This window comes from Pseudorasbora parva, chromosome 4 (assembly GCF_024679245.1).
Source record: "Pseudorasbora parva isolate DD20220531a chromosome 4, ASM2467924v1, whole genome shotgun sequence".
Classification (NCBI taxonomy): domain Eukaryota; kingdom Metazoa; phylum Chordata; class Actinopteri; order Cypriniformes; family Gobionidae; genus Pseudorasbora; species Pseudorasbora parva.
Window position 1 is genome coordinate 49,083,392 of NC_090175.1, and position 22,639 is coordinate 49,106,030.

The 22,639-nt window shown below is 37.0% G+C and overlaps 1 protein-coding gene across 1 annotated transcript; it reads left to right on the forward strand.

The window, feature by feature from the left end:
* The first annotated feature begins 443 nt into the window (after window positions 1–443).
* On the forward strand, window positions 444–22,112 carry ern2 (endoplasmic reticulum to nucleus signaling 2). The gene is made up of 22 exons (XM_067442113.1): window positions 444–773; window positions 2,816–2,933; window positions 3,617–3,650; window positions 4,398–4,470; window positions 4,555–4,627; window positions 5,771–5,893; window positions 6,734–6,838; window positions 6,946–7,213; window positions 9,100–9,178; window positions 9,255–9,408; window positions 10,152–10,279; window positions 10,819–10,947; window positions 12,058–12,265; window positions 12,634–12,724; window positions 14,529–14,718; window positions 14,912–15,011; window positions 15,195–15,394; window positions 15,545–15,692; window positions 18,425–18,552; window positions 18,627–18,750; window positions 18,895–18,962; window positions 20,479–22,112. Exons 1-22 carry the CDS (start codon window positions 708–710, stop codon window positions 20,647–20,649), a joined length of 2,778 nt encoding a protein of 925 aa, XP_067298214.1. The 5' UTR covers window positions 444–707; the 3' UTR covers window positions 20,650–22,112.
* The last annotated feature ends 527 nt before the right edge of the window (window positions 22,113–22,639 follow it).

Below are 22,639 nucleotides of genomic sequence, written 5' to 3' on the forward strand. Positions count from 1 at the left end.
CCCCCGTCTATTTTACATTATCGATCTATGTGCTTTATTCAATTCGGTTCTCTACTAATTGTTCAGTGTGACCACATTGGGAAAAAATGACTAAACAAAAAAGTGCATTGTTTCATTGTTATTTTACGTGAGGTTCTGTTAAATCCGATACTAAAATTGTAGAAAATAAAGCGATCAATCAATTACTTTCTTTTGCCCACTTAATAAGCAGAGAGAATATTCTATTTTGAACTTCGAAAGGAAAAGAAAAAATAAACACAACAAGCCCTGTTGTCATCAATTGTCAGAGCCAAACTGTTATTGTTCCACGTGTTTTAAAATGACATCCAGTTTTCTCGAAACTCCGCCTTTCAACTCACCGCAGCGAGACAGCATTGGTCAAACGAGCTGTCAATCAAAGAAACATGGCCGTGCCTTCTAGTTTTCTACTGTAGGCTGTTTGGTTTGAGTGACATCACCAGTTCCGTCCCAACGCGGAAATGTGCAATATTTGTTATTTTATTACAGGATCAGTTGCCTGGCATGTCACAGACATATGCTGAACCGTAACAGTACTGTAAGTGATAGAGTATGTCGCTGTGAGGTTTTCCCGACACTACGTGAAAATGGCGTTTTGTTGGAGGATTTTGGAACCCGTTCGACCTTAGTGTATATTTACTGACACGGACCGAGAACACGCCGCAACTTTAACCAGATTCAGGGAGACAATGATGGACTGGAGACAGATGCTGCTGCGGCTGCTGTTGATCAGCGTCGCAGGAATCGTGTCACAGGTAAAATCGGGAAAATTAATCTCATGTTTACCACTTTATGTTGCTGGTCACCACAGGGAATGCATGAGGACAGTGATATGTGTTGATCTATTTTTGGATACGCTACGCAGAGGAGGGGTACTTTGGGGGTTCCTGGAATGATAATTAAAAATAATAGAAATAAGAAATAAATCAGAATCATAAAGATTTTATTATTATTTGTATTAGTATTATTATAGTCATAAAATTATTATTACCATCAATAATAATAAAATGTGTGCCAGATTATTTAGGCGAATCGGTTCATTAGGACGGTTCGTTTGAACGAATCGGTTCACAAACCCTATTCACTCTAGTTATCACCATAGACTGTAAAAAAAGGTTATCACTCAAAAGCCTCCCTAGAAGTCCTGCACTGCACTTTTGTAATGTTTTTGATAATTATGATTTTGATTTTGGTACTGGTTGCATTTAATAAGTGTTCTACTAACTATTTGCTGTATCTAATGGCATTTTTTTCAGAAATTAGAATTTTTGTAATGTATATAATATTGAAAAGTCAAAATTATAAGTAAAAAAAAAAAAATTCTGCTTATGGTTTTATTCCCGAACAAAGTCATTCCGAACAGTCGAGTAATTTACAAACGATTTGTGAATGGTTTGTTCAGATCATTGAAAATAATCTGTTCACAAATTATTCATTACGTGAATCGGATATCATTGTGTGTGTGTGTGTGTGTGTGTGTGTGTGTGTGTGTGTGTGTGTGTGTGTGTGTGTGTGTGTGTGTGTGTGTGTGTGTGTGTGTGTGTGTGATCCATTCCAAGCAAAAAGTTTGGAAGGAGTTGGAAGCACACCATACTAATTGAGTTCTTTAAGCTCATTTCTGTTTGTCTTCTTACAATAGTGTCAAATAACCCGAACCTGGGCACGAGGCCTTCATGGGAGCGCGCTTAATAGGCTTGTACTGGAGAGCTCGCGCAATCCATTATGCATTGTTCCCAGGGCGGGTGCATGTGTTATAACAAGAGTTGCTATCATCCGTGGAAAAAAAGAGTGTTCAGTGTTAAGTTAGGTGCTGAAATATGATAATTTATTTTAATCACTGACTGGCACGTTTGAAGGTTTCCGTGTGAATAAATATCACTGTTTTCGTGCCCTCAGCATCAGTTATTCTAAATGTAAAATATCCCCTCAAATATATAATCATTAGCTTAATAATGACCTCCTAAAAGTACATTTGATACCTTTTATACTGGTGTGTTTTAGTGGAGCAAGTTTTTCCAACACTTTTGTAAGTTCTACGTCATATTAAGGCCTACATTACAGGGTGGAATGTTTTACTAACGTTCAGAAAACAAGCAGTAACATGTATATATATATATATATATATATATATATATATATATATATATATATATATATATATATATATATTAAACGAACATCCAACAAAAAATTCAGGATTTTATGCTAAGATGATTTTGAGAATGTTATTGAGACCAGATCATTTTGCACAAATGTTCTACAAACGTTACTGGATGAATGGACACCAAGTGGTGTCAGATGGATATTTTACAGTAATTAACTGAATATGTAATAAGGTTAAAAAAAATATGTTATTCAGAGCCAGGGCAAAAAAAAAAGGGAATACAAGATGTGAAGTTGAGTGATATTGACTCTTTGCTTGTCCACACTTTCTCAGCTGTGTAATGTTAGGCAGTTTTTGGTAAATATAGGAGTGTCTTTAACGACTATGAAGAAGGATATCCTGGTTAATAGCCGTTGTTTGTTAACTGTGCTCTCAAACACACAAACCCCTGAATCTTATAGACACAATGGTTTACTTAAATAATGACATTCATTCTTACTCTAGCTCTTACAGACATGTTGACATTGTTAGATTTAAAGCTAAATTATTTTAATAGTCAAACCTGCATGCAAATACACACACACACTCACTCTTAAGAGAACACACATTATGGGTATTTCTGGCTACATATCAGGTAGCATTTAGTTTTAAATAGTCTGATATCTGCAGGTGTTTTACTGGTTTCTCTTTCAGTGTGAGGGAGGAAGTTCAGTCTCACTCCCTGAGTCTCTGCTCTTTGTTTCTACACTGGATGGAAGTCTGCATGCCATCAGTAAACAGACAGGAGACATCAAATGGACACTGAAGGAAGGTGTGTGTGTGTGTGTGTGTGTGTGTGTGTGTGTGTGTGTGTGTGTGTGTGTGTGTGTGTGTGTGTGTGTGTGTGTGTGTGTGTGTGTGTGTGTGTGTGTGTGTGGGCGGGCATGTTTTTGTGACATATGAGGACACAAATGGGTATAATGACATGGGTATAACATAGGTATTACAAGGAGAGGGTGAAATATGAGGATATTGGCCATGTCCTCACTTTTCAAAATGCTTAAAAATCATACAGGATGAGTTTTTTTTGAGAAAGAAAAAATCTAGAATGTTTCCTGTGATGGGTAGGTTTAAGGGCAGGGACAGTGTAAGGGGATAGAAAATACGGTTTGTACGGTATAAAAACCATTACGCCTATGGAATGTCCCCATATGTCACAAAAACAAACGTGTGTGTGTATACACACATTATGACAAGTGATAACAGAAAGAATATGATCATGTTGTTCTAGTGCTGTTTTGTAGCAAGTGTTTAAAGTAAACAGGTTTTTGTGGTTACAAACATGACATATTTGACATTTTTAAAAGTAGTGTAATATATTTATATTTGCCAAAAAACTTCCATAACAATTTCACCCCCCCTCCCCCCCCCCCTCTCTCTCTCTCTCTCTCTCTCTCTCTCTCTCTCTCTCTCTCTCTCTCTCTCTCTCTCTCTCTCTCTCTCTCTCTCTCCTAGATCCCATCATACAAGTTCCTACATATTTCCAAGAGTAAGTGTTGAAAAGATTCAGAAACGAGTTTGGAGCCTGTAGGTCTCTTTAATGTTTTTGAAAGAAGTCCCTTCTGCTCAGCATTTATTTGATCAAAAATACAGTAAAACAGTTATATTGTGAGATATTATTACAAGTTAAAATAACAGTTTTTTTATTGTAATATATTTTAAGATGTAATTTATTCCTGTGATGGCAAAGCTGGATTTCCAGCATCCTTACTTCAGTCTTCATTGTCACATGATCCTTCAGATATCATTTTAATATGCTGATTTATCGCAGTTGAAGACAATTTTGCTGCTTAATATTTCTGTGGAAACTATCCAAAAAAATGTCCTATGATTTTTTAAAAATCATAGGAAATCATAGAAAAATCATAGGAATTTTTTTTTTTTTTTTTTTTTTTTTAAATGTCCTATGATTTTTTTGAATATAAAGTTCAAAAGAACATTATTAAAATGTATTATAACATTATAAATACATAATATGTAAAAAAAAAAAAAAAAAAAAAAAAAAAAAAAAGTAACATTATCTGACCCCAACCGCTTAAACGATAATGTGTGTGTCAAAACTGACCCTTGCTTGTTCTTGGTAAATAATTGTTTGTCTTTTTAGTCTTTCATCAAATTGTAATAACCTTTTCTGAAACAACAATCCTTTATCAATGACATTGCTTAAGCAAGGCAGGCTCCATTCGCTTATGTAATACTCACTTGTTATTTTATTTTTATTTTTTAAATTTTGTAGGCCAGGCTTTTTACCGGATCCCAATGATGGCAGTCTGTATGTTTTAGGAGGCAAGCACAAAGAGGGTCTGATGGTGAGTCTCACGGGCAGGCCTGCGAATGTGTTTGTCTGAGACTGTGAGACAGTTCAAACTCATTTCTATGAATGTTCTCTGCAGAAACTCCCGTTCACTATTCCAGAGCTGGTCCAGTCTTCTCCCTGCAGGAGCTCCGATGGAGTGCTCTACACGGGTAACGGCAAACATGTTTGTCCCTATCATACACCCGCCGCAGTTGTACCCGGCGCAACGCCAATGTTTTTTGCTAATTTCAACCCAACGCAGTTATCATTTTCACGTCCAGCGCCACGTTATTTAAATAGCAAAGGCAGCAAAACGAGGTGTGTTCAGGCACATAGTTGTTGGCCCTTTGCTATTTTGAAGCAACTCAAAAGAGTAGTTTTTTTGGGTCGCAGTATTTTTTGTTATTTAAAGGGCTTGTTACTAATATGCACCTATATAGGCGGGTGCACAACACTCACACACTCTGCTTATTACACACACAGGGATGCGCTGCAGCACACAAACATTTTCAAACATTAAAAATAAAATTATTCCTATCTGGAGAAGCGTTCAGTCTTTCCACTCACAAATTCCTCCATGTAAAGAGTGAATCCGCCATGGTGTAAGGCAAGCGCAACTGGCTTTTAAGTCCTCATGATGTCTAAATTGACACTATTTACTTTGTTAGCACATATTACAGGTCTTAGAGTAAACAATTAGTCCATGCAATTTTATACAAAAATTGTTTGTGGCGGTAATCTTTAATCAAAATCTGAAAAGTAACTTCGAGTCTGGAAACGGCGTTCCTTCTCAGATGATGCCAGTTTGACGGCTTGGGTTTGAAAATGCTTCACCACACCCCTCCAACCTGGTGAAGTAAAACCCTGCCCTCTATTCAATATTCCGTTTTACTTGGAAATACGTCACAGCACTGAAGAAAAACTCACTTGCTACTTCCCGTTCACTGGGACTTTAAAGGGAATGAGAAATGAGACTCATGACACCCATGACTCATTAAGAGACTAGGTACTACCCTTTTAGACCTTGCGCCTGGCGTGTTAAACTAGCAAGAGTGGATTCAGACACGCCCTAAGAGCGCTTGCGCCGTGTGCTTTATACTATGCGCTTAGATCATTAAAATAGGGGCCAAAATGTCCTAAAAGACATACTTTTAATTTTTCTGACCAACTTAATAGGCTGGAATAGCTTGTTGTGAGTGTTTGCATAGACTTGGTAGCATTAAAGGGCGTGGGAACCACATTTATAAAATGTGAAACGTCACAATCTGCATACCCTTGTGTTTTCTTATTTATTGTACTGTGTTCATTCCCAGGTAAAAAACAGGACACTTGGTTTGTGGTTGATCCTCAGACAGGTGAAAAACAGACAAGTCTGAGCACCTCCTCTTCAGACTCCATTTGCCCCTCTGCCCCTCTGCTGTACATTGGTCGCACAGGTCTGAACGCACATATATGCACCTTGTCTTATAATGCCACACACGCATGACTGTCAGATTATGCCTGTTACATATATAGTATTTTTAAAGATTTATTTATTTATATCCAATATATATAACATACATTTTAACATATATATAGTTGCAATGCATTCTAGTTGCAATGTAACATTATTGTTTTTGAAAGAAGTTTCTTATGCTCACCAAGGTTGTTTTTTTTAATCAATGATTTAGTAAAAACAGTACTTTACTGATTTAAAAAATATATATTAATATTATATATTATTCATATTAATACTTTTATTCAACAAGGATGCATTAAATTGATTAAAGGTGGCTGTGAAGGTGACAATATTCAGTAAAAATATTAGAAGAAAAATATTAACATATTAAAATAATTTGGCAGCACAGCTGTTTTCAACATTGATAGCAATAAGAAAAGTTTCTTGAGCAGAAAATCGTCGTATTAGAATGATTTCTGATGGATCATGTGACACTGAAGACTGGAGTAATGACGCTGAAAATTCAGAGCTGCCACACATTGTAAATGTTTTCTTTGTATTTTTGTGAGTTAAATAAAGATTAAAAAAATTAACAAATCATAGATTCTTGATTTTATTGCTTTATAAAAATGTTACAACTTTTTTTCTGCAAATGGGGTTGTATAATCAAATAGAAAATAATTATATTAAATAATAATATTTCACAATATTACAGTTTTACTGTATTTTTAATCAAATAAATGCAGCTTCAGTGAGCATTAGAGACGTCTTTCAAAAACATTAAAAAAAACTTACTGACCCAAACTCATGTGATGCATGTATGCACATATGTCTGCAGAATATATGATCACAATGTATGATACAAAGACTCAGGAACTCCGCTGGAATGCCACCTACAATGACTACTCCGCTCCTCTCTACGATGACAAAAAATATGAATACAGTAGGTTCCTCACCACACATGCACAGATTTTATAAGGCATTCTATTGAATTTGTGAAAGGGTGTGTTTTTCAATTTCATCATGGTTGTGTGTGTCTGTGTATCACAGAGATGTCACACTTTGCATCCAGTGGGGACGGCCTAGTGGTTACGGTGGATCGGGACTCTGGTGAGGTCTTGTGGATGCAGAAGTTTGATTCTCCAGTGGCAGGGTTTTACTTATGGAGTCAGGACAGTCTGCGGCGAGCTCCTCACCTGACAGTTGCGACAGAAACCCTCCGTTACCTGACCTTCACTGCAGAAAACACACAGTCCCAAACCATGAAGTGGGCCTACCAGTTCACAAAGGAGAACCACAGCACAAAGACTCAGCTAGTGTAAGACAATTTTACAATGTCTTAAAAAAAACAAAAAAACATTTATTTAAAGGGATAGGTCACCATACAATTTTATCATCATTTATTCAACATTTCGCTCCAAACCTGTATGACTTTCTTTGTTCTATGTAACTGATCAAGGCAATAGAGTGGTGCAGTTATAACATCAGAACCTGGAAGTCGGAAGCCGCTGGGTCCTTCAATATATACCTATGGGGTTTTATAATGGTTTTTTTGTTTTTGTTTTTTTTCTCCGATTTATGTATATAATAAAGCCTGCCTTTTCACCCAGTCCAAAGCATATTTCCGCACGCACACTCTTTACTCTTTCCCCGCCAAACACACAATTTTCTGTTATTTGTGGAAAAACACTTCCATCCCAAACAATACAATTTTTCGGGTTTTCACTGTTAGACACTAGGGCGTGCTATTACGCATCTTCTGAATGAGTACAGAATCTTCAGATCAAAACACAGGCAACGGAGACGCAACAACAAAAAAAGCGATCGTATGTAAGCAGATATACATATGTAAAATAACGTGATCATCAACATTAAACAGCATATATCTAATGTAATTGAATGAAATATCGACCCAGGACGAGCTATAGGACTGTGCAAGCAGTGCTGTTGATGAACTCGATCTACTCCATCTGTGTTTGATCATCACTCTAAATCTGATCTAGATGTAGCCTTTGACAAAAACTAGATTTTCTCAGCTTTTTGTTCAAAGTTTTATTTTATTTTTATAAAACTTACTCATATTTAAGTTTTGCTAAAAAAGGAATGCATGAAGCTAGAATAAAAGTTTTCTTTTTGTTTAAAATATAAGACATCTTATGGTGTGAGTGTGTGCTATATGTGCGTTGTAGATAAAAATGTCAAAGTATCGTCAAATTATGTTTACCACAGGTTTTATTTTATTGATAAACTGAAAAAACTCATTATAAAACCACATAGGAAAAGCTCCAAGGAACCAGCGGCAAATTAGACTTCTGGGTTCTGATGTTATACCTGCACCAGTTTATCAACTATAAAATCAAGTGGTTACTTTAAATGGATCCTATTATGCTTTTTAACATTTGTAACTTTCTACAGAGTTACAAAGTCCAGTTCAAAGGGAGTTATTCTCGATATTCTTGAAGTGCACACTGTTTCTGAATGCTCTGAAATGCCTTGATTGTAGTCTTGAGTTTTCTTCAAGAGACATACATAATATTCACAATATTTCTTTTTTCATTCTCGTCAAAGTTATACTCAATAACAGGGCAAAGCCTGGTTGAACTGCATTAATAATGTGTTCAAACTTGCGGTTATGGTGACATTTCTGGAACACACTCAAAGCAGTTGACCAATCAAAACACACTGGACCAAACCAAACACATTGCACTTTTCAGAAGGAGGGGCTCTATAGAGATCGGAACTAAACTGATGAACAGGCCCTGTCCCAAATTCAACCCTAAGCCCTCGTGGTCTTCCCCTCAGTCCACACTTTCGTGACGTAAAGCCACTTTGACTGTCGGTAGAAAGTCTGCTGCTGAGCAGGCTTGCAGGCTCAGCAAAAGTGTGCATTGAGGCCGCATATTGGCTGCAAATGTGCGCAAGTGAGCACCCTTGTGAAACCTAAAAAGACGAATGGGAAACTCTACGGTCAGACATGCCAATCAGTGACCATTGTATGTCCACAAGACCGCAAGTGCGCCATTTGGGAAAGGGTCTGGGAAGAGAGGTGGTGCAACAATGTAAAATATGTGTAAAATAAAGTGGTTTTTTTTATATACGAAAGCCTATAGTAGTAGACTCCAAAAACAAAATGAAGACTCTAAAAGAGGGCATAACAGGTCCCCTTTAATGTAATTATGTATTTGTTTGTGCATATTTTTATAGCCCCACACTTTATGTTGGCAAGACGGACTCTCATCTATATGCTTCTACCTCCCTTGTGCATAAAGGTGTTGCAATAGTGGTAAGTTCAGATAACCATTTTTCAAAACCAATAGTAAAGCTTACTTCTGATTAACCTTATTCTTTTCCCATGGAAGCCAAAGGGTCTCACTCTTGCACGCATTGACGGGCCAATGACAGCTGGCGTCACAATGGGTAATGGACGGCCCGAGTGTGAGATCACACCCAGTACTGATGTGAAATATCCACCAGGAAGCAGCACCTCCCTGCAGAACCAGTGGCTGCTGATTGGTACGGCCAACATTTAAACACACTACGTATTTATCTTTATATATGTTGCACTCTACATTTTGCTCATGTACATACTTAAAAGCATGTACTTTAAGATACATGCACGTTCAATGCTGCAACACCCAAAAGGTTCAGTTCTAGTTCAGTAGTTTAAGGACTGAGGTTAATATTCCTATCTCCGAAACTACTCAAACCTTATTTTAAACTGTAGCTGATTATAATGTGAAGAGATACACAACAAAAATCATCTTCCCTAAAACTGTTGTACTAAAACAGCGGCATATATTATATAATTATACATTTTGATTTGTATGTGTGTGTGTAGTTTAGGTATATCCTACGTTAAGAGGACAATATGTTCCCACAAAGATGGCAACATCCAAAATCCTTGACCCTTGTGGGATATTTTTTTGGTTTTCATTAGGAAAACAGCCTACAAATAAATCACAGAAAATTATGTTCTTCGAGAATGTAAAAATATAGAGTTTTTTTGCGATGGGTAATTTTGGGGTAGGGGATGGAATAGGGATGATTAACTTTATACTGCACAGACTGTGAATGGAATGTCCCCATAAAACCTGAAAAATCAACGTGTGTGTGTGTGTGTGTGTGTGTGTGTGTGTGTGTGTGTGTGTGTGTGTGTGTGTGTGTGTGTGTGTGTGTGTGTGTGTGTGTGTGTGTGTGTGTGTGTGTGTGTGTGTGTGTGTGTGTGTGTGTGTGTGTGTGTGTGTGTGTCTGAGTAGGTCACCATGAAGTCCCTCCTGTGGCTCACACCACCATGTTGAGAGATTTCCCAGAAAACCTGCAGCGCTCTGGAGATGTCATCCCACCCCGAGGTTCTGGTTCTTCTTTCCGTTCTGCCTCTCACCCAGTGAGTCCAATGCATAATTCACACTCTTAAAGAGATAGTTCACTTAAAAAACAACAATATTTTGTTTAATATTTACAGTGCTGTTTTTCAGAAGAATTTCAAAAAGGACAAATTAAAATGACAATAAAAGTAATCTATAAACAAAGGTGCCATAAATGAAATATATGTAACTATATTCCAAGTTTTTTAAGCTATACAATAGCTTTGGAGAAATATAAATTTTAAGTTATTAAGTTAATATTAGCATAAAATCTTACATAGTACTGATACCTTTATATTGTGATGGATTGTTTATAATGGCTATTTCCATGTAGCAAACTATGCTGAGAATAATGCTGTATTTAGCTAAAGGGGGATTAACATGAAAGTTGATTTGTGAGCTGTACATTCTTAAATGAAATTGTGAAATAAATTGAGATTCAGATGACATTGTCCATAGCACCTTAACAAGTGGATTTAGGCGGTTGAAAATCTCATGCATGATGAAATTGCAAGCGTTTTGAACAGTCAAGCACAAACTTGTCATCTTTTGTTTACAGTTGCCACCGGTAACAAAGCACAGCTCTTCCCCCGTTTTGCCAGACTCCTTGACCTCTGACCCCATGACTGTGCTGGTGGTGACACTGCTGCTGGGAGCATGGATTGCCTTCCTGCTAACAAACAAAAGGGTGAGTAATAGATTTAGAGAGTGTTTTTTGAATTAATTGGTATCAGTGTTTATATAAAGTAACCTTATAATGTTAATGAATATATCATTTATTCATCATTAGTGGTGACACCATATATATATATATATATATATATATATATATATATATATATATATATATATATATATTAGGGCTGTCAACTTTAACACACTAATGCATGCGATACATTTTTTTTTCTTCTGTTTAACACGTTCAAATATCTAACACAATTAACAAAGCATCTGTTTTTTCTGTCATCCTTGGGCTAGATAGATTATATGATCATTATATGATCATGCTCTTATTCATGTAAATGCTTTTAAATCATTTAAGAGTGAGAAGTCAAGAGAACACGCTGTCTATAAATGTCCTGTCTCACGCACACAACGCACAGAAAGACGTGCACCAGAATCGGATTCTCTTTCGCACTTCAACAAACAATAACGCACAGAATTATGCCAAAATGTCAGTTTTACTAAGTATAATAAGTATAATAGTCTTAAATAAACATAAATAATAAAATGCAAAAGTAGTCCAAGGCACTCGATGGGTGTATTGAGAAAGTTAAAAAGCCTTTATTTTTTCATGGCTTAAACATTTAAAAATTGGTGACCTTTTTTCACCTACGCGTTGCGGCTTTACATGCCTTCGTCAGGGTGTGAGACAAAGGCATGTAAAGCCGCAACGCGTAGGTGTCTCTGTCACCAATTTTTAAATGTTTAAGCCATGAAAAAATAAAGGCTTTTTAACTTTCTCAATACACCCATCGAGTGCCTTGGACTACTTTTGCATTTAGACTTAACTATCCTACACAACCAAAGAGCACCGAGAGCAGCCTGTGCAGCACTTCCTGCATTCCTTTGCTTTGATAAACATAAATAATGTGAGGCATGTGAGATATGCATTATGTCGTGTTTTAATGGGGATTAATCACAGATTTTTTTTTACTAATGAAGTATTTTGTTTAATTGATCGACAGCACTAATATATAGACCGATACATAGATAATATAAGCAAATGAACATAAAAAAATTGTTTAAAAAATGAATAAAATAAATAATAATAATTGTTTGTTCTCTTTTCAATCAGCCTATCAAAATATCCCAGAGGTCTGAAGAGCCAGTGGATTCCAACCCTCTGCTCGGGATGACCAATCAGAGCGCTCCCACAGAACCCTCAACATCATCCTACAACAACAACAGCAATTCAGAGAAGACTAGTTCTGTTTCATCCAATCAAACACGGCCATTCTCAAGCAAAGACTCCGCCCCAATAACAACAATTGGCCAATCACAGAGTACGGAATCTATTGTACTGAGCCTCATTAATGAAACACAACAACTAATTTATGTGTAAATACAATTAAATCCAAGTATAGCTATCCTTTATTAAATTGTTGGTTTCTATGCCTGATTATAAGAAGGATTTTACAAATAGTTTACATGAAAAAATAGTTCTGCTTGTATTTCGTGAGTGAGGCCCATTTTGTTTTTTCTATTTATCTAATGAGCAGTTTATTTAATTTACAAACCTATATGTTATTCACTATAATGCAAATTTTAGTTAATTGTGTGTTTTTAAAGTGAGTAACTAATGTCGGATGTATAATTTCTTAGCTCTTTCTCCAGTACATAGCACTGTTATTTATGTGTTCGTATTCTTCAGATGAACAACATGACGTTGTGGAAGTTGGTAAAATCTCTTACAGTCCTGCTGAGGTGTTGGGCCATGGGACGGCGGGAACCTTTGTGTTCCGGTGGGTTTTCATGGATTGTGATGCTAGTTTGCTTATACTGTGTTGTTAAGTTAAAGTTTAACTTTGGCAATGTAAACCTACTATTGTCACAATGTCAGTAGTGTTTATGTAAATTAACAATGTTTACTCGTTCTCAGTGTTACCTGGGCTGAGAAATTATGTTTATATGGGCTCAAGGGCTTCGGTCAAAACTGCAGATTATACTTCTGCACTTTGTTGGATCGATGGAGGGTTATTAACAGAACAGTTAGTGTAAGAGTAGGTTTATCACTGAAAATTGTATCCTACGTCTACTCTATTAGCAGCCTCATGGTGAAAATGGAGCACTATGGCAACAGCTTTCTTACCTGTACGTGACGGACAAAAGCGAAAAGGACAGAACTGCAGTTTCTTTCAGTTTTCCCCCTCTGTTTGGCCTGTGTTCGTGGTCATCCATTTTGAAATGTTGACTACAAGCATGGACGTGTTTTATATTTTCCGTTTTGTCTTTATTTACGATTCTTTGCAGCCTTTAAGGTCCTTAAGGTCCTTTAAGGTCACACTGGACGCAAAATTTTGATGCACAAATAATTTGCCCATTGTTTTTATTTTTTGACCAGCTGTTTGTGTAATGAGCACTTCCGCACTGAACACAAATGTGCTGGGGCGAAAAAACTACTTTTTTTTTTTTTCCCGATGTCGATTTTTTTTTTTACTCTAGCGGCGACAGAAACAAATTCAACCAATCACATACAAGGAAACAAATATCACGAAATGACCAGTTGATGTCACAAGCTATTCACTCAACATTAACCGTTGCCAGGTATGGCATTTCTCATGAAATTACAACTGTAGTTCTAGTTAAAGCTGTACAGCTGCAGCTGTGTTTGCCCAATGTATGCTACAGACAGCAATAACTTAACCTTTTGATGTATCTTTTTTTCTTTTTTTTCCACTAAACTTTTTGTCCACGACTATGGAAAGTTAATGTGTTATCATCAGTAAGTTTGTGGCATTGATATCTTTACATTGTAACTCAACTGGAAACATCTGCTCCGGATCGATTGATTCCCTGAAGTGTGTGTTTGTCTCGTTAGATGCACTGCTGTCTGGGATGAGCTCCTCAAATTGTCCCACGGAAGGACCATGATACGAACAGGCCATGATAATTTTTAGCTCCTGTACAAGATTAGCATACTCCCCTTCAGACTCCCTGTTCTTTAAGACTGGGTGCACCCAAAAACCTTCTTTTCGGTCTTTTAAATAAAATGAAAACTCGTCTTCACTGAATGATGAAGTGTCAGTGTTTTCTCAGCTGTCGCTGCCAATGTTTTGGAATGTTGGAGCTCTGAAACGTCGCAAATTCGTGTCGCGTCTGATGTTAATGGTTTTGACCCAAATATTTGCATGCAAAATATTTGCTTATTCGCTTCACTTTTTCGTTACGCATCCGGCGTGAAAGGGCATTTAGCCACTGCCTACAGTGCTCTGGATCCTTCACTGGAACTCGAAAGTAACTCATTTCCACAAAACATTTACTCTTTGAATTCTTGCACCCATGAACAATACAAGTGGATACCCGTATAACTAAAAGTTTGCTTAGAAGTATTTCCTACTAAAGCAAGGCAGACAGCATTTGAGCATCATTTTAAAAATCTAATAAAACAATTAAAATGCAATTTGATTGCATAGGTGGCCAATTTGTATTGAAAGCAGTGAAGTACCCCTTTAAGTTTTTGTAATTGAGCATTTTGGTTTTGTTCACTGGTTTTATTGGAAGGTTGTTCCAATCCTTACCCTGAATTCACTGGTTTTGTGCACACAGGGGTCATTTTGATGGTCGGCGTGTGGCGGTAAAGCGTATCCTTCCGGAGTGTGTAGAATTTGCAGAGCGAGAGGTTCAGCTCCTCCGTGAATCAGACGAGCATCCCAACGTCATCCGTTACTTCTGCACAGAGCGGGACAGACAGTTCACGTACATAGCCATAGAGCTATGTGCCGCCACACTCCAGCAGGTGTGTGTGTGTGGGGGGGATAAAGAATAAGATATACTAATACAATAGTATTGTTAATCTTTATTTTCTGACTGTATAATCACATTTTCAGTATTCAATTTGGTCTGTATAATCAGCTGTATTTTCAGCTGTATAATCACAACAGGTCTGTTTTCATGCACTCTGATCTGTTTTTTTCTGTTTTTGTATGTAGTATGTGGAAGACCCAAGCTGTCCTTACTCAAACCTTAACCCAGTGTCTCTGCTGGACCAGACGATGTGTGGCCTCGCTCACCTTCACTCCCTCAACATCGGTGAGTCACCTGTTGTCATAGCAATAATGCCAAAACTTCCTTCCTGTAACTACATTAAAAATGCATTATAGTTGCAGATGCTAGTGTTGCATTTCACTGATGTTTATTAAATGAGTAACTAGATGGTGACGGCATATATGCAACCCACTGTCATTTGTAATTACGTGACCCTCTCGTTCTTAGTTCACAGGGATTTAAAGCCACGGAATATTTTGCTCTCTCTCCCGGGGGCATTGGGTCGAGTCCGGGCGGTGATCTCAGATTTCGGCTTGTGTAAAAAGCTTCCAGATGGTCGCCATAGTTTCAGCCTACGCTCTGGAATACCAGGAACCGAAGGCTGGATTGCCCCTGAATTACTCATAAATGCACCAAAAGGGAACCCTGTACGACTTGCATACAAACACATGCGTCACACATTGAGTTTAAAAAACAGATACTGTGGTGGACTGGATTTTAAAAACATAAGATATATTCATATTTTCCATTGCAATTCATTGCATTGTTTCTTTTTGCCTCCATTTTTATCTCTGTAGACGAGTGCAGTGGACATATTTTCTGCCGGATGTGTGTTTTATTATGTGACGTCCAAAGGACAGCATCCGTTTGGTGACACTCTGCGGCGTCAATCTAATATCCTCACTGGAGCCTATAACCTCGACCACTTTATGGAGGATATACATGGTTTGTGTGCATGCTTTAATGTTCTTTTATTCTCTCTTTTTCAGAAGTGTACAGCTAATGAACAAATGTCCACATGAAGAATGTTTTTGGCTGATTAAGAAATGGTTTTTAAAAGGGGACCTATTGTGCCCTTTTTCAAAGTCTTGATTTTGTTTTTGGGGTCTACTACATAGGCTTTCATGCTTTTCATGCATTTTTTTTGCATGCATGATTTTTCCAAACACTTATTTCCACATTCTTTCAATAACGCTTATCTCATACAACAGCGTAACTCTGTATTTAAACTTGGTCATTAATGTAGTAGAAATGTGATTTTTTTTTTATTGGGTGCTTTCTAGACTGAGAAAACACAGAAAATGTATTTTTGTCTCATGGGGATGAGAGACAACAACTCCCAGAATGCACTTGCTTCGCTGCCCTGTGAGGCCACTCCCAAAACCACTGCTACTGGATCACTTGTCCACTGCGTTCATTTTCATACAATCAGTTCATTTAGAGAACAGACTACAATTAAAAACTGAACGTGTCTGTTCAATGTAATGTGATTTAGCCGCTGAGGGAGTGTCACAGCCCAAAATGCTGCAGGAGTCAGATTACATTCATCGTGATGAATGAGCTGATGAGCTCTTGTAATCGCGTCCGCGGCATACATTAGCCGCGTGTGTTCAGTCTGCCGCATTTTCAGTTCATGCCCTTGGAAGCTTAACTTTCATAGAAATTAATTTGATAAGTTGATACATGAATGCCTGCAGCTGCCCGAGGTGAGCTGTGAGTGCGATCCCAGCCACCATGCGCGGGTTGAAAACATGCGGAAATAGCTCCTACTACTGGCTGTCGTCTTTAGCCTCTGGCCAAAAAATCTGATTTTTACAGAAATAAAATGCATCTCTTGTCTCAGGGGGATATGAGGGGGGGAAGCATAATCATTCGAGTATACTCCAGGGTTTCTACTGATACAAAGCCATATGCTAATCACTGAAGTAACCCTTTAACCACTATAGTATGATGTATCACTGAAGAAATCAACAAGCTAGTCACGACGAAACCGTATTATCGCAAATTTGTCATATAACCATATTGGTTAATAATGTCACACATTGGTGGATAACATTAACAATAACATTTTCACAGTTATTTGGCTTTATTTCCAGATTCAATCATAGGTTTGTTTATGCATACTAGAGCACGTAGGCACATGCACACTCTTCAGAAATGGTGCTTTAAATCTCTTGACAATCTAAAAGACACAAATTATATTTGTATGTATTGAAAATAAATTATATTGATTGTAATTGAATGTCATTAAATATTTTGTTTAAGATAAGGATTTATTAAAGGAAGTGTATGTAAGATTGTGGCCAAAACTGGTACTGCAGGTGTATCCCCCTCCCCCTCCCCCCTGACTCGAGGTTGCCAGATAGGCTGCAGGATCCAGCAGGTACGTTTGTAGCTGCAGTTGTGGTAACTAGAGCAGATCTGGCAACCCGGATGCCGAAACACTACTGACTTTGTGATTGGTAGATAGGTGGAGGGCCGACCTTCAGGCCAAAGCACAACATGTCAACATCAACATCAGTTGAGGACTGCAACAGCAACTTTTAAATGACAATATCCTGGCCGGACTACTGTTGTCAGTGATATAAGTATTTGAAATGAACATGATTTATTAATGTCTAGTGACATATCAGGGCTATTTTATGATTAATTGAAATACATATCTTAAATAAAGTTCATAAAGTCCAGATGTCATTCAAACAAGAAACTGGGCTTCTAACCACAGGTTGAGAGCTGTCACTCCAACTACAAAACTTTGCGATGCTGTTTGCAAATGTTCATTGCAACTATGGTTTGGCAAAACAGATTTGTTGAACTATGTTGATAACAAACAACGAAACTTTTGACCATAGTTGGCTAACGATGCTTTTGAGAAATGCATCCCTGTTTAGTTCCGGTCTCTATGAAGCCCCTCCTTCCATACACTGATCCTATCGGTTCAGCCGACCAATTGAATCTGATTGGTCAGCTGGGCCAGTGTGTTTTGATTGGTCCACCACTTCGAGCGAGTTTTGAAAACGTCATGCCTTTACCGTAAAAAAGCTAGTTTCTGTGTGTTTTGATTGGTCCACCACTTCGAGCGAGTTTTGAAAACGTCATGCCTTTACCGTAAAAAAGCTAGTTTCTCTCATTACTAATGCAACTCAACCAGGCCTTGCCCAATTTTTGCATATAACTTGGGCAGAAATTTTTTAAATGAGGAATAATGTGACATGTACATTCCAGAAAGAAAACTCAAGACTAAACTTAAGGCTTTTGGGGAGTTCACAAACTGGACTTTTTCTTTGTAACTTTGCAGTCATTTTTTTATGCTCAAACAGCAACATTACAAACTAAAGAAGGTTGAAAATCTAAAAAAAAAAAAAAAAACGAAATAAGACCCCTTCAATAAATCAATTCTAAAATCAGCCATTGCAATGAATAATACAAATTTTGTATTTTCAAAATATTATTGATCCATTTTAGGTATTGGTTAGGTTTAATAAATGTTTAACTTATTTGTATGCATACAAAAAAATGATGTCATTATTTACTCACCCTCATGTTGTTTATGTCCAAAAGAAGAAAGAAACTCTTACAGGTTTGGAACAACATAAGGGTGAGTAAATGATGACATAATTTACATTATTGGGTGAACCATCCCTTTAATGGTTTCATGGCTGTTTTGTTGTTTGTAGAGGACGTGATTGGCAGAGATCTGATTGAGCAGATGATCAGTGCAGAACCAGAGACCCGTCCTTCAGCTGCGTCCATCCTCAAACATCCCTTCTTCTGGAGTCCAGAGAAACAACTGCAGTTCTTTCAGGTGTGTGTTTGTGCGTGTTCTGTGAAGTGTGTTGAAGGGTATAGTGAGAAAGTGAATTCATTCTTTGGCTACAGGATGTCAGTGACAGAATAGAGAAGGAGCCGGCAGACAGCGCTATAGTGGCCCGTCTGGAGAACTCGGGCAGGTCTGTCGTAAGAACCAACTGGAGGATGCACATCTCGGCACCACTGCAGGCTGGTAAGCACTGCTTCTTAAAGAATTTTATAGAAATATTGAATAAAATGTGGAATGTTTTGATGTATGAAATGAACAATGTTTCAATCATGTTTATTCATGTCTATAAATGTGCATGTCTAATATGAACCGTTTTCTATCTGGCAGATCTTAGGAAATTTCGTACATATAAAGGAAACTCTGTGAGAGACCTACTTAGAGCAATGAGAAATAAAGTAAGTGTTTAGAACTTGTAATGTGTTTCTACTGCATTCAACACTCACTAATCACAAAAAAACTATTCACAATGCTCTAATGATATAATATAATATATATATACCATTTAAAAGTTTGGGGTTGGTAAGATTTTTAAAGTTTCTGAAAGAAATCTTTAATGTTCACCAAGCTTGTATTTGTATTTGATCAAAAAATACAGTAAATGCAAAATGTGATAAGGACCTAAGCGCAAGCAGTCACTAGTAGAATCAATCATGATGGAAAAAAACAGAAACATAGCCAATGTTTATTAAAGCAGATGTGAAAAATATGCAAATAAAAATTGTTAAAGGTATAGTTCACCCAAACAAAAAAAAATTTGTCAGTACTCAACAAAGAAACTTTACAAAAAATTAAAGGTGAGTAAATAACTTTCACTAAAATTAAATTTTACTTTTGGGTGAACTATCCCTTTAAAGGCTCACTGAAGTGTCTTGAATCATGTAGGTGTTGACATAATTTCCACAAACAGGAAGACAATATCGAGCAACTCCTCCCCTTTTTTAAAATAGCCAATAGCATTTATTTTATCTTCTCAGCTCAGCCAGAGCCGCTGAGCTCAGTAAAGCCACATTTGACAGCTTATGAGAGCAAAAGTGTAATAATTCCCCTTTTAGACTTAATATGTAATGACCAGTGCTGTTTCTAATACCAGGTCTGTCTAACTGTTTCTCCTCATAATATCCTCCATATCGTTTAAAATACAGCAGTGACACTGACGTGTAACTAGACTTCATTTGCCCCAATGAAAAGCATATTTACACTGTCTGAATCATTCACTATCCAATTTTCAGTGCATTCTGTGCCATTCACCATGTAAAAACAATGAATGTGTGAACCAGTGACCGAGTTCAGCTGCAGATTCACTGTCTTTTCATAATGTAGGGGGCGGGACGCTTTAGATTCGAGAGCGCATTTGATTGAACATAATATCTGATGAGAAGTTGAAGTGTAGATAGTTGTTCTTTACTCAAAGTTTAAGTGACAAAATCATTGATCCATATTGGCAGAAGTGAGAGACTAAGTTTTGAATGCTTGTATCTTCTAAATACAATTCTTGTCGTTGTTTTGGAGCACACTACAGCTTATAGATAACGGACAGCTTACATATTCATACTAAAAGCCAAAAATGTCCAAATTTGATTTAATGTTAACTTTAAGAACGTGATTTAGAACAAAGGTTATTAATACTACAAACAGCCTAAAAGGGAGTTGTTCTGCAATCAAACTGCACTAACAATAACCTAGTGTTCCTCATGTTTAAAACAATCCATCCGCTAGTGTTCCATTCGACTAGGGACGGCTGCGTTAAATACACACATTTTCCTGCTCTTACAAATTGGAGTGTACCATTTTCAGCTCTTGCCTCACTTAGCCATTTTGCTGAATAAAAGTACTTCTTAATAAAAAAAAAAATCTTTATGACCCCAAATTTTTTAATAATATAATAACCTCTCTTGTAATGTTTTTCAACAGAAACATCATTACCATGAACTCCCTTCAGAGGTTCAGATAGCTCTCGGTGAAGTCCCTGATGGTTTTGTGGTATATTTTACCTCCCGTTTCCCCCGGTTACTGCTTCACACGCATTCAGCGCTTAGCATATGTGCCCCTGAGAGACTGTTTCACCCATACTACCACCACTAAAAATCCGCAGAGACATGCTTGTTTGTTTCTACACTGGAGTGAAGAGGAAAAGTAGGGTGCTTGAAGAAATGCAGACCTTGAGGAGTTAGACTAAACACTATCGATCTACAGTTCAAAACTGTGAGCACGTTGTGTTGTAGGGCACTACGGACATTTCCTCCTAAACATCTCAATGGGCCTGCTGATTTTTTATGCCTATGCTTTGATAGAGACAGGTTTTATAGGTCAGATTAAACAAGTGAGTTACTGAGTGTATTAATGGGCTTTTACAAAGCTGCCATTGTTTGCTGCTGGAACCAAATAGCAAAAAAATAAAAATGCCATATTTTCTGATAAACTGACATCAGCCAATAGATTTCTGTCAGTTTGTTTTGTTTTAGTTTTGGATTTTAACACGCAAGATTACGAAATCTCCAGCACACTACTTATATTCTTAATAGGTAGAATTCTGCATGGCAAAAGTATTTTTGTATTGTGTTACGGTTTCTTAAAGGGATAACTCACTGCAAAATTAAAATTCTGTCATCATATTCATCCCTCATGCTGTTCCAAAGTCATATGACTGACTTTCCTCCATGAAACAAAAAAGGAGAATTCAGTCAAATTAAATCAAGGAGAATGATTTAATTCCAATGAATTGGGTGTTTTCAAGTTTCAAAAAGGGTGAAAAGTACTCTAATTCGTGGACTAAAAACGAAAAATCTTTTTTTTCTGTGTCATATTGTACACCAAGTGTTTTGTACATGTATTTGTGCGATTCTGGTAAATTGGGACTGTTTTTTCCCTCTTTGTGGTTTTAATTGCAGCTTCATGCTACATTTATGTATCTTTTACAGTCTATCACACATGCAGTTTCATCCTCATCTCTTGATGTTACAGCTTTAAAACACAAATATGGTGTTTCATTGAAGTATTTTTACTGCCTGCTGTACACCAGTTTTATACTACTAGTTTAAAAATTAAAAAACACATTTATTTTTTATAAATTAAGTGTTGAGGATTTTTGCCACTGGAAATATTCACCAAATGTGGAAATACTAGTGCCTTTGTTTTTCTACCAAATGTTGAATAAATGTATACTATGTTTTACCAAACAAAACAAATGTGCAACTACCAGTAATGGTTGTACTTGATTCAGATTAATGTTGTTGCAAACAGGTTTGTTTTGGATTCTCTTTGCACAAAATACTGACTGTATCAGGTGGTCACACACTGTGATAATTACAAGGTACTACAAAATATCATATAGCCATGGTGCATGTACAAAAACATGCTAATACCATGGTACTTCTATGTGCCATTTTACTATAGCATCTACAACAGACTACTGGCCAACTTAATGTAACTACATGAAGAAAATGTTCCAATTAAACATGTTTTACACTGACTTGGTGCCCTGGAAAAACATTTTTAGCAGTGATATACTGTTTTTTTTGCTTAGTGCACAAATAAAAAAACGGTACTTTTTAAGCATTTTGTTTGCGTTTTATATTTCCTTGCAGTTTTATTTGATCCATAAATCAGTCAGCTCTTAACAGAACAAGTATATTCCATCTAGTCCATAATATTTTGTGGTGGTATATGCTGTTATTTTGCGAATATACTGAAAAGGTTTTAATAATGTCAGCTTTGTGATGGCCAGCGTTACTCTGAATGAGAATACAGATGGTCTTGGTAACTGACAAAAGGAAATAGCAAGCTTAAAAGGAAGAGTAGACATTTCATAGTGCCGCAAGTGCCTGGAAGTTCCCTCATGGTCAGGTCTTCACTCAAACCTTGCGTTATTTGCCCACGCCATTTTAACAAGGCATACATCTAGAAAGTACATATGCTTGTGGCATAAATCAATCCTCTAATGCAGAATATGCAATATACTACAGGTCCTTCTCACTTTATTTCACTCAAACTAAAAACACTAAATCTCAAACCACTTGCAAAATTGTCTTTTAAGTTGACCCAGTTTCATGTCGATTCAAACAAAACACTTATT